This window comes from Anopheles bellator, chromosome 1, assembly GCF_943735745.2.
Source record: "Anopheles bellator chromosome 1, idAnoBellAS_SP24_06.2, whole genome shotgun sequence".
Lineage (NCBI taxonomy): Eukaryota > Metazoa > Arthropoda > Insecta > Diptera > Culicidae > Anopheles > Anopheles bellator.
This window is the reverse complement of record NC_071285.1, coordinates 33,183,379-33,194,208: the sequence shown is the minus strand read 5'-3', so window position 1 is coordinate 33,194,208 and position 10,830 is coordinate 33,183,379. Positions and strand designations below refer to the sequence as shown.

General features: G+C 45.9%; 5 protein-coding genes across 5 annotated transcripts in view; all 5 read left to right on the top strand.

Annotated features, from left to right (window-relative positions):
• Positions 1–65, top strand: part of LOC131215455 (uncharacterized) — a 5,879-nt gene extending 5,814 nt beyond the window's left edge. Inside the window, exon 4 of the mRNA XM_058209844.1 lies at positions 53–65. Coding sequence (XP_058065827.1) covers positions 53–65 — 13 coding nt within the window. The remainder of the gene's footprint in view (positions 1–52) is intronic.
• Positions 1–460, top strand: LOC131206281 (mitochondrial import inner membrane translocase subunit Tim10B). Its single transcript, XM_058198782.1, has 2 exons — positions 1–94; positions 159–460. Exons 1-2 carry the CDS (start codon positions 74–76, stop codon positions 450–452), a joined length of 315 nt encoding a protein of 104 aa, XP_058054765.1. The 5' UTR covers positions 1–73; the 3' UTR covers positions 453–460.
• LOC131206272 (L-seryl-tRNA(Sec) kinase) lies at positions 460–1,450 on the top strand. The gene has a single exon (XM_058198771.1). The coding sequence runs from the start codon at positions 460–462 to the stop codon at positions 1,387–1,389; it is 930 nt and encodes a 309-aa protein (XP_058054754.1). The 3' UTR covers positions 1,390–1,450.
• A 1,666-nt stretch (positions 1,451–3,116) lies between these two features.
• Positions 3,117–5,908, top strand: LOC131211950 (protein lethal(2)denticleless). Its single transcript, XM_058205648.1, has 2 exons — positions 3,117–3,244; positions 3,332–5,908. The coding sequence occupies exons 1-2, from the start codon at positions 3,202–3,204 to the stop codon at positions 5,779–5,781; spliced, it is 2,493 nt and encodes an 830-aa protein (XP_058061631.1). The 5' UTR covers positions 3,117–3,201; the 3' UTR covers positions 5,782–5,908.
• A 2,055-nt stretch (positions 5,909–7,963) lies between these two features.
• Positions 7,964–10,830, top strand: part of LOC131215454 (mediator of RNA polymerase II transcription subunit 23-like) — a 3,407-nt gene continuing 540 nt past the window's right edge. Inside the window, exons 1-4 of the mRNA XM_058209843.1 lie at positions 7,964–8,008; positions 8,078–10,023; positions 10,094–10,591; positions 10,657–10,825. Of these exons, the coding sequence (XP_058065826.1) occupies positions 7,964–8,008; positions 8,078–10,023; positions 10,094–10,591; positions 10,657–10,825 (2,658 nt within the window). The remainder of the gene's footprint in view (positions 8,009–8,077; positions 10,024–10,093; positions 10,592–10,656; positions 10,826–10,830) is intronic.

Genomic DNA, 10,830 nt, shown 5'->3' with positions numbered 1-10,830 from the left:
AAAAAAATGAAACGTCAAAACCAGCTGCTGTACAACGCGCACGCATTCACAGAGTCTGCCTTTAACGCAGAAAATGGATTACGAATTGAGAAATGTAAGAAAACTAAGAACGGGAAATGTTTTCACGTAGTTTTTCTACTGTTCTTACCTAATTTCAGATCAAAGATTTCCTCCAAATGTACAATAAAATAACAGACATGTGCTTCAACTCGTGTGTAGAGAACCTGTTTAGCCGGGATTTATCGCGTGAAGAGACGCTATGCGCTGATAATTGCGTGGGCAAGTTTGCCATTGTCAACCAACGTTTGCTGCACGTATACATGGGAGTTCAGACGGACATAAATCAGAGAAGAATGATCGAAATGGAAGCTCAACAGACGAAAATAATAGCTGAGACACAGCAACGTGCATCCGAACCAAAGATACAAGATGTTTCGCAAGGCACAAAGTAATGTACAAATGCACATATACAATATTGTAATTTCAACCAAGCTCAACATGAACAGAATTTGCTTGAATGTTCTGGTGGGTGTTCCTGCATCGGGAAAAACGACTTATTGTAAACATATTGAAACGACAAGGACTCATACGTTCAACGTGGTGCATGTGTGTTATGATAGCTTTATAAGGGTAGATGCTCAATACGACCTATTTTCCAATGACACAGGATCGTACAAGTTGCGACGCAAAAAGTTACTGTCCTTGATGGAGACAATTATCGTTGCTGTTAAAGAAAACGATCGTGAAAAGTTAGAAAACTCACTAACTTATGTAGAAAATGAATTTGGTGTTGTTTTAAAAATTTCTCTTTCAACAGATTATAAGGACTATCTTTTTGTCATCGATGATAATATGTACTATAGAAGTATGCGCCTAGAATGGCTAAAAGTGGCAAAGAAACTTTCTTTAGGATTTTTCCAAACCTTCTTTGACATTCCGCTTGCACTCGCATTGCAAAGGAATCAAGCAAGAATATCACCCATACAAAAAGAAGTAGTAGTGTCTATGTGGATTCGTCTTGAAAAACCTTGCGGAGATCTTCATCAGTGGGAAAAGCAATGCATCTGCTTTAGAGAAACTTATGACATGAATACGGCAATTGAATTGGCCAAGTATTGTATCAAAACCCCAGTACAGGGTGTCATAAAAATACAATCCGTTCCAATGGAGCAATCAAAAGTCCATCAAATTGATCTTCTCTTACGGAAAAGAATTTCGAAACGAATGGCTCGGGCAAAGGAAACTATGCCTAGCAATGATCTTGAAGTGTTTGCCCATCACCTGCAAAAGCAAAAAGCGAATTTATTAGATCAGTTGAGAAAAGGTGAATGTTGTCGGCCAGATGTTGTAGAAAAAAATATTCAAATCATAGCTGATACACTATTTTAAAATAAATACATAATTCATAAACGATTTGAAAATAGTTTGAAATAAACAAAGTAGTTAAAATATGAAAGCTTTTTAACGAAGCTTGCGATTGGCAGCGCCACGATCAACGCCAAGTGTAAGGAACTCCACGATGGAAGAGGTAAGACCTGTCTTGCCGAATTAAGGACGTGTTCACACCTTCTACGGCATCGCGACCTCTATGAATCGTTTCTACGGTATATCATGAGCTACGTTACAAAGGACCGCACATCTAGTATGTGGCAGAACGGGCTGGCTAGGTGACGCGAGTCCTTCTGGCCTTGATGCCTAATCGTTCCGGAGCGACGAGCGACAGACGCAGGCTGATTGCGAGTGCGGTAACGTCAATGTCCGATACGGAGCCCCGCTATGGGCAACGCGGCCTTTCGGCCTCGACGTACAGAGCAACTGTAGGCGCCTGAATGGAGTGCAGCGCAAGCTAGCGCAGGGCGTGGCAAGCACGTTCCGCAGCGTTTCTTGGCCACGGTCCTCGCCAGCATGATCCCCATTGCACTGCTGCTGCAGGAGGACGAGCGCTGCATCGGGCGACGATGGACAGCGATTGGACAGCCAACAGAAGGCGCCCAACCCTCCCCGGACGCGGCGGCGCTGCGCAGGAGAGAGCGCTTGCGCACAATCAGCTAGTGGCAAGAGCAGTGGGCGGCTGCGGCGACGCCAGACGCCAGCCGATACCAGCGTTGGACCCGCCGAGTCATCCCGAACGTCACGTGCTGGGTCAGCAGGAAACATGGACGTGTGGACTTCCACATGTCCCAGGTGCTTTCGGGACATGGATTCTTCCGAGAGTTCCTGCACGCAAAGAAGTTCGCACGATCCCCTGACTGCACCTGGTGTCCTGGTGCCGCGGAGTCAGCGGAACATGTAATGTTCTACTGCCCGCGGTTCCGGCGAGAGAGAGCGGAGATGCTGGCAGACGACGGCCGCACCCCCCTCACGCCGGATAACCTGGCGAGCGAGATGCTGCGGAGCCCGGAGTGCTGGCAGCGCTTTGCCCGGGCCTGCCGAGCCTGCAACTTCAACAGGCGTGGCGAGAAGAACAGCGCTTGGAGGCCGAGGCTGCGCCTGCGGCTGCTGCTGCTGCTGCAGCAATAAGATAAGTCAGCCTTCTGCACAACTTATCCGACAAACACCTCGTTAATCGTGGGGTTAATGACGCTGCAGGTTAACCGTTTGTTACTTGACCGGCTGTGCAGAGCAAGAGCGGAGTAGCGACTGACAGCTCCTTGTAGCGGAGCTGGAAACGTCTATACGTCTACATCCGCGGCTTATGAATGTGACTAAATGTATAACTACTTGTAAATATATGCTTTATTTATGTATTTATGTATATATATTATTTGAATAAAATGCGATGACACATCGCGTTTCTGCCCCCCCCTGCATGCCAGACAGGACCTAGACGGCGGGGAGAAACAGGTTGTTTTCCCGCATCGGGAAATATTAAAAAAAAACGTTACAAAGGAATGAAACTGTAGCAAAACATCAACCGAAGGAGTAGAGCATTTTGTACTGTCAAAAACTGACATTTGGTCTTCGTTGACGATTCCTTTATTATTCGCGTTAGCCTTATTTGGCTGTAAGTAAGCCCGAAGAGAGCGATTTTTCCCGCTTTTTACGCTTGGTAACCACAGATTCTGCCTGCTAGTGTATTAATATAATCGTTTGATCTGAATGCAGTTTTGCTTTAGATTGGAACGTTTCACGTGTTAAAAGTAGTGTTTTGTGTTCATCGGATGCAGAAAACGTTTCTTATAAGTACTGACATCAACAAACATGAATACGGTGTTAAATTTATTGCGCCGACAAACGGGTCATGGTAAGTAGGAAATATTTTATAAGTATAAGAGATATTTAATCGTTTGATCGTAACTAGTACATAATCCATAATCACTGATGTTTGTAGGATTCGCCGAGCAATACGATGCAACGTTGTTGCGATTGTTGGTTCGCGAGCGTGACAGCTGGAAAGGCATTTCACCGTCCAGATTGTCTGCAGACTATAACCCATCACCCCCGATCTTGGCTGCCAAATTTGCTAAGTGTTCGGGTCTTCAGAATGTCCTCGCGATAGCGAATGAAGATGGAAAGATTGCGATACAGGACACAAACCGGTGGAACAAAGAACCTGGCGGGGAACGATCACTGGACGGAGTTCAGTGCCACTACAATGCAGTATTCGATGTTGAGTGGATGCCTGGAGAGATGAAGATTGTTACTGCTTCCGGTGACCATACAGCGCAACTGTTGTCATTGACCAACGCAGAACTGGTCCGTACGCAAGTGTTTCGTGGCCATTCACGATCGGTCAAGACGGTGGCCTTCCAGTGTGATGATCCGGCAGTGTTTGCGACCGGCGGACGGGATGGGGCAATTATCATATGGGATATTCGAGCCAAACTTGGATCCAACATGTTGCCACGAGCAGATAATTGTATTTACAATGGACATTCGGGTGGACCAGGAACACCCGCTTCGTATAGGAGGCGTACGAGACAAACTCCCAAAATTCCTGCACAAGGTTGCAGTAGCAGTATCACAGGTTTGGCATTCCAAAATGCTAATACACTTATCTCATGTGGAGCAGGTGATGGAGTGGTGAAGGTTTGGGACACAAGGCGCCACTACACAAGTCATCAGCGAGACCCATTGCCAAAGTATAGCTTTTCGTACAGCGGTACAACTACTTTGAAAGGTTTTACGAATCTCGTGATCGACCATTCTCGTCACCGGCTCTACGTGAACTGCATGGACAACTACATCTATTGTTATAATGTGCTGACCTATGATGGCCACCCCCTCACGCGGTACAGTGGTTATAAGAATGGAACCTTTTACGTCAAATCCGCGCTGAGTCCCGACGGTCAGTATCTCATTAGTGGTTCGAGTGATGAACATAGCTATATCTGGAATATAGACAATTCAAGACCGTTATTGAAATTGCACGGGCACGCAGCTGAAGTGACGAGTGTCGCATGGATGCATGATTGGAGCAAAGTGCGCATTGTCACATGTAGCGACGATGCATGCCATAAAGTGTGGCGTCTGGGACCGGAGGAGTTGGATCCCAATGAAAAGATTCAGTTGCGCGGTACTGCCGAGTATTGCAACTCCTATTCCAGTGAACAGTTCAGAATAAAATCTCTTGAATTTACTCCTCGATCGGTCAAGCGTTTCGTGCAGCAGAACGAAACAACCCCCAGCGCAGTCAAATCTATTCATCGGACAACTGGCACAATGGAAGGACAAGAGCACGCATCGGTCAACAGTATGGCTCGCGATGGCGATCTAAAAAATGACAGCATCGGAAATAGCACTACTAAGAGATCGCTCGGTGTAATGTCACAGAATAATGGAGTGGAGGAGACATCATTATTCCCACCAGTCAAACGTGCTTTTCGAGAGGAATGCCGCGGACGACGCCTTTTCAGTCCTTTGAGCTCGCAACCAGCCTTTAGTTTTAATGCCCTTGAGGTAGCTTCGAAGTCATCTTCGTCTCACAGTTTAAGCGCCATCCTGGAAGCAAGTGAAGAGGACACAGTAGGTGGAATAACATCGTGCAAATCGCCTTTGGCCACGGCGGATCTTAATGTCCGACCTGTCGATAGTGATCAGAATGCCACAGCTATCACTTCGGCTCTAAGCTCCAACAACATACATCCGTTGATATACTCGCCGACACTAAATCTAAGATTGCCTAATTTTGTGATGGACGGTGAAGCACCGCATTTAGTAAACGTTATTGCTAGCGGCGGAAGCCTAGGATCATCAATTACTTGTGGTGTTGGTGCTGCCAGCAGTGGCGGAACTTCAGGGCAAAAGAAGTACAAACTGAAAGAGAATATTGATTGGCTGACAAAGTTTCGAAAGCAGAAGTTGCTACAAGCGGCAAAAAGCATCGCGAACGCTGAGAGGAGACCATTATTAGAAGATGCGCCTGTATTGTCACCAACGGAAGATACCACGTCATTACTCCTTTCGCCCCAACTTAAGCGATTAAAGACGGGCGATGATAAGAAGAACAGCGTCAATGATAGTATCCCAAATGTTAATGTTGATCACACATCAAGTCCAGTACTAGTGGAATCGGCTGCATGTAGTAACAGCAGTCTTCCTACGACACCACTCAGAAGAACCGTATCGCGATGGAGCTCTGGTTGTGTGGAGCAGGCTGATTTACAAGGCAACTGCATCGAAGGTGAACGTACACCAAGGAGACGCCATAATTTAATTACACCATACAGTCCGGCAGGCGTGATTGGTTTGCAACAATCCTCTTCCGGATGCTCGTCCATAAGGCGTTTTTTTGCAGCCACCACTCCCAACAATTGCCCAAATGTTCTGACAACGTTATAATGTCTACTGACGGCAATCTAATCTAATGCAGTAACATTAGTTAAATGCCAATTCGATTCTACCTTTCAGCCTATTTGCACATTTCAACCTTTATTCATTTCTGTTTTGATCTATCAATAAAAGGTATACTACAACACACATTAGTATATTTAAGTGTTTGTCGGAATCAACGTATTGGTCCCCATTGGTTGCTAATCACATTCTGCGAATTTTACCGATACTTGGTTGATGTGTTTAGGAGTTATCGATTATGTTTGAATTATTTCACTAAAAACGGCGTCTGATATCGTTACTCCGGCAGTGAGCACTGATGCCTCCCCAAGGAGCAACTATGTCCGGTTCACTGTCAGACGGACTGTCTCTAACAGTAGAAACGGACGGTAAAACGGTAAAATTTCGTCACCCAGCGACGAACGCAAAATCGCCGGGTTTAAAATATTATTGCTACATAACATTTACTACATTATTACTAGTTCTGTTTCCGTATCGCAACGGCTCATCTGTTGTTACGTGTGTAGATGTTATCCGTGACTTAGGTGTACACTGCACGCGAAGCAGAAGCTTAACTTGCACTTCGAGGATATAATCAAGCGTGCGTACAGAATGTTAGGGTTTGTTATTCGTATGAGTGCAGAGTTCCGTGACGTTTTTTGTCTTGTATTGTTCTGTTGTTCGTCCGATCCTCGAGTACGCTTGTGTTGTATGGCATCAACACTAGCAATGTTGGATTGATCGAATTGAGAATATACAACGCAAGTTCACCAGCATAGCCATTCTTGGTTCAGTTCAGACTTGGTTGGCAGCACGCAGCTGATAACCCAATTATAAAACGCGCTGCCTTCTACTTGGGCTACGATCACTCGAACATAGTAGACGGTCAGCACAGGCTGTGTTCGCATTTAAGATGTTGACTTCACGTATTGAATCGCCAACACTCCTGTTTTGTCTAAATTTTTCTGCTCCTGTCCGATGTTTGAGACGACCCAACCTTGAACGGGTAATTGATCATCCCTCACCGGCACGGGTCATCCCTCACCGGCCATAATGACCAATTGCTTTCTTTATGTGGTAGTTATTATTACAATTACTCTGCGCTTCTTAGTGCCGCGATGTTTTTGCCTTCATGTCTTCATGGTAAATGTTTCGTCCTCATTACTGTCGTCCGGATGTCCCATTCGAGAAGCAAAAATACTCTGGCAATCGATGATGGTTTTTAATCTGGCGAAATGGATGAGTTTGATGGTGGTCTCAGAAGCATTTTACACTCAGCTCGTTGAATTTGCGTTATTCGGCCAGCTTCCCACTGCTCAGTTTCGTACCGCCAGCGTTGACGTATTCGATAAGACTAGAAAATACCGATTCACGATGTTTTACTTCAACTTCGATTTTTCGTGCACAGGCGGACGTTGGTTTCGATTTCCCTCCATTCAAAGAGTCATTTCCGCGTTGAATTGCCGGTCTGATGTCTACAAAAGGGTAAATGTTGGAATTATAAGACAACCTTGCGGTCACTAATCATACCCGTGAAACATTTTGCGTAGCATTCTATGATTCCTGGCAGTTGCTGCGCCTATTGTCCTCATTTAATTCCAAGTCATCCAGCAGATTTGTTCCAATCTACGCGAAGGGTCTTGTTTCCTGCGCGAACTGTCCTAAGATTAAACGAGTTCAGTCCGGTTATCCGTCGATATTGCGGGGAATCCTACGGGACACGTTATAAACCGACACAGCTTGTATGTACCGTATTTTTATAAAAATAAACTTTGTCAAAACGATGAGCTTTAGCAGTCCGTTTTACAGTCCCATGGGACTGCTATCGACGGCATACCGTCGAAAGCAGTCCATTCATGTGCCCGCGTCGACGGCATGCCGGCGATTCGAAACCAACTGCTCCTTGGGTTGTTTTGAATTGAAATCATTCATGACGCAGACGCAGCCAGCATTGGTTTTTGAAGTTCTTGAACTTGACATTTGGCAGCTTCACTTGACAACAGGCTTTGGCGTCTCTTTTGGTCCTAAGCTCAGACGTGTGAAGGATACAGTACTATCAATAAATATTTGGTGTTGTTCCGGCTTGTGCTTTGTTTTGGATTTCTGCTGGTCGTTAATCGATTACAAAGATGCCTTAAATTCGATTAGTTTGTTTAACATTGTACTTTGATTTACAAGGAAACACAGGAAAATGTCGTCCGAATCGAGAATTGTGAAACTTTTCGAGGAAGTGTTGGTAGGCGGCATATGGGAACTAACAGCACACTGCACAATATTCTCTCTGACGCTACTTTTTCTCTTCAAGGAGGACAAATATATCATACCAATTTGCAATGAAGAGGAGCAACGGAAGCGGGCTGAGGAGGGTTTTAAAAAGATTGGTACACTTTTCGGTGCGATGACACCGGATGTGAAAGAAGCATCGATCCGCAGCTATCTCGGATATGTGGCATCTGTTAACCACCAGAACCGGGTGCACGCATATTTGGTGGTGATGAACCGTATGGTGGCGCTAAACATCATACCCGCAAAGCTTCTGTGCGATCAGATCATGGGTTCAGAAAAGCTGACCTATAAGAACCAGTGTTTCTGGATCGAAGCCTTTCAGCTGGTGCGTAAGGTCATCGGTGGCATCGACTACAAGGGTGTACGGGAGATCATGAAATGCTGCAAAGAGAAAGCGCTTTCGTTTCCGGTTAATGTGAGCGTCAACATTCTCCCTCAGTTGCACGAGTTGATCGAACTGATCGAGCACATCTTCAATCGATCGGCGTGCCTACTACCGGCTTACTTCATCATCAACGAGATTAAAAAGACCGACTATCAAAATATGCACTGGCGGGTGTCGAATCTGATTGCTAACTTTATCGAAGAATTTGTTGCGGTCGCCCAGATGCTCTCCATCATTGGCCACTCGTCTATGCTGCCGATCGTGGAACACTCATCCTACGCAGACAACCTTATAATACCGTGGAAACTCGATCCGGACACTCTGAAACTATCGTTGCGTGGTAATCTTCCTTATGACGACGAATTACTTCAGTGTCAGGCTCGACTGTTACGCTTTGTCCTCCAGCAGCCGTATTCTCGCGACATGGTGTGTTCAATGCTGAATTTTCAAAAGCAGCAAAAGCAAAAATGTGCGGCACTGGAGGAGCAACTTGTATGGCTAGTTCTAAACGCGATGGAGTATTCGGAAAAGGAATCACAAACGACGAGCGGAACAGGCCCAAATGGCGAGCACGATGATGGAGTTTCGAGCCACACGCAATGGGTTTGGCTACATTTGAGTTCACAGTTGATCTACTTCGTGTTGTTTCAATTTGCCACGTTTCAGAACATCGTTAACACACTCCACGAGAAGCTGGCCGTTCGCAATCTACGTCGTGGCCGCGATCATTTGATGTGGGTGTTTTTGCAATACATTTCGGGGAGCATTCAAAAGCACTCCATACTTAACTTCTTACCAGTGCTGAAGTTGTACGATATACTGTACCCGGAGAAGGAACCTCTGCCAGTACCAGACTATAACAATCCATACTGCACGCACCAAATGGCACCAACGTGCATCTGGATTCACCTGATGAAACGTGCGCAAACGGAAAATTACAATATAAACCGTCCGATACCCATTGCTTTGCGGTCACATTTCGATTATCTGCAGCAATTGGCGATGCCCAGCAATAATCCTACTCTGTTCATGGGCTCCGAATATCGATTTGCTTTGTTGTGTAATGCTTACTCAACGCAAACTGATTATTTCTCGCGCCCTATGCAAGCACTGATCGACACGATCCTCGGAAACAGTAAGAATCCGCAAGCAAGCATGGCTGGGGGAGGAGGTGGTGGTGGCCAACCTCTGCCCACGGCACCTCTGTCCATGCGCGTACTGGATAGTCTGACCATCCACAGCAAAATGTCGTTGATACACAGCATCGTGATGCATATGATCAAGCAGGCCCAGAATAAAAACTCGATTCCAAATGGAAACAATATGGCGCCAGCACTTGTGGAAACCTATTCGCGGTTGCTCGTTTATACAGAGATTGAATCGCTCGGTATCAAGGGTTTTCTTGGTCAACTCCTGCCGCAAGTGTTCAAATCGCACGCTTGGGGTATACTGTACACACTGCTAGAGATGTTCTCTTATCGAATGCACCACATTCACTCTCACTACCGAGTGCAGCTGTTAACGCATTTGCATTCACTGGCTTCCGTACCGCACACGAACCAAATGCAACTACATTCATGGTAAGAATCTTAAAAAAAAAAACAAGCAAATCAGTTGGATCTTGTAATTTCTCTTTTTCCCCTCTTGCAGCGTGGAATCAACTGCCCTTCGGTTGATCATAGGTCTCGGTTCGGTTGAGGTGCAGGCTCAGCTTTCGCGTTACGTCAGCGAGCCAAAACCGCCAGGCAATATCGTTTCGGCTGAAAGTGAGGAGCTAAACCGTGCACTAATACTTACGCTAGCCCGCTCGATGCACATCACAGGCACCGGCAGCGATCCACAATCGAGTGCGTGGTGCAAGGATCTATTGCAAAACATCATGGCCAACACGCCACACGCCTGGCCACAGCATACGTTGTATTGCTTTCCGCAGGTGCTGAATGAATTCTTTTTGCAACACGGCATCCCAAAGGAAAGCAAGCAATTGTTGAAGAAAACGGTCGACGAAGAGTTTCGCAACTGGGCTTCGATGACGAACGAAAACGATATCATTGCACATTTCGGTATGGCCGTCAACCCTCCGTTGTTTTTGTGTCTCGTATTCAAGATGATTATTGAAACGGATGCAATCAGTCCGGTAGCTTACAAGTGAGTGTAGGTTAATGCTACATCTAGGGATATTCTAAGCGTTTGGTTGTAATTTTTCCCCACAGGATACTGGAACGCATCGGCGCCCGCGCCTTGTCCACGCATCTGCGGAAACTGTGCGATTACTTGCTTTTCGAAGTAGCCAACTCCGGCGGAGGTGCACACGTTAACAAATGTGTCGACACGATTAACGACATGATTTGGAAGTACAACATCGTGACGATTGATCGGTTGGTGTT

Coding starts and splice junctions, on each gene's coding strand:
- LOC131206281 (XM_058198782.1), top strand. CDS start 74: ATGGATTACGAATTGAGAAAT. Junction 95..158: donor TGGATTACGAATTGAGAAAT/GTAAGAAAACTA, acceptor ACCTAATTTCAG/ATCAAAGATTTCCTCCAAAT.
- LOC131206272 (XM_058198771.1), top strand. CDS start 460: ATGCACATATACAATATTGTAATTTCAACCAAGCTCAACATGAACAGA.
- LOC131211950 (XM_058205648.1), top strand. CDS start 3,202: ATGAATACGGTGTTAAATTTATTGCGCCGACAAACGGGTCATG. Junction 3,245..3,331: donor GCGCCGACAAACGGGTCATG/GTAAGTAGGAAA, acceptor TGATGTTTGTAG/GATTCGCCGAGCAATACGAT.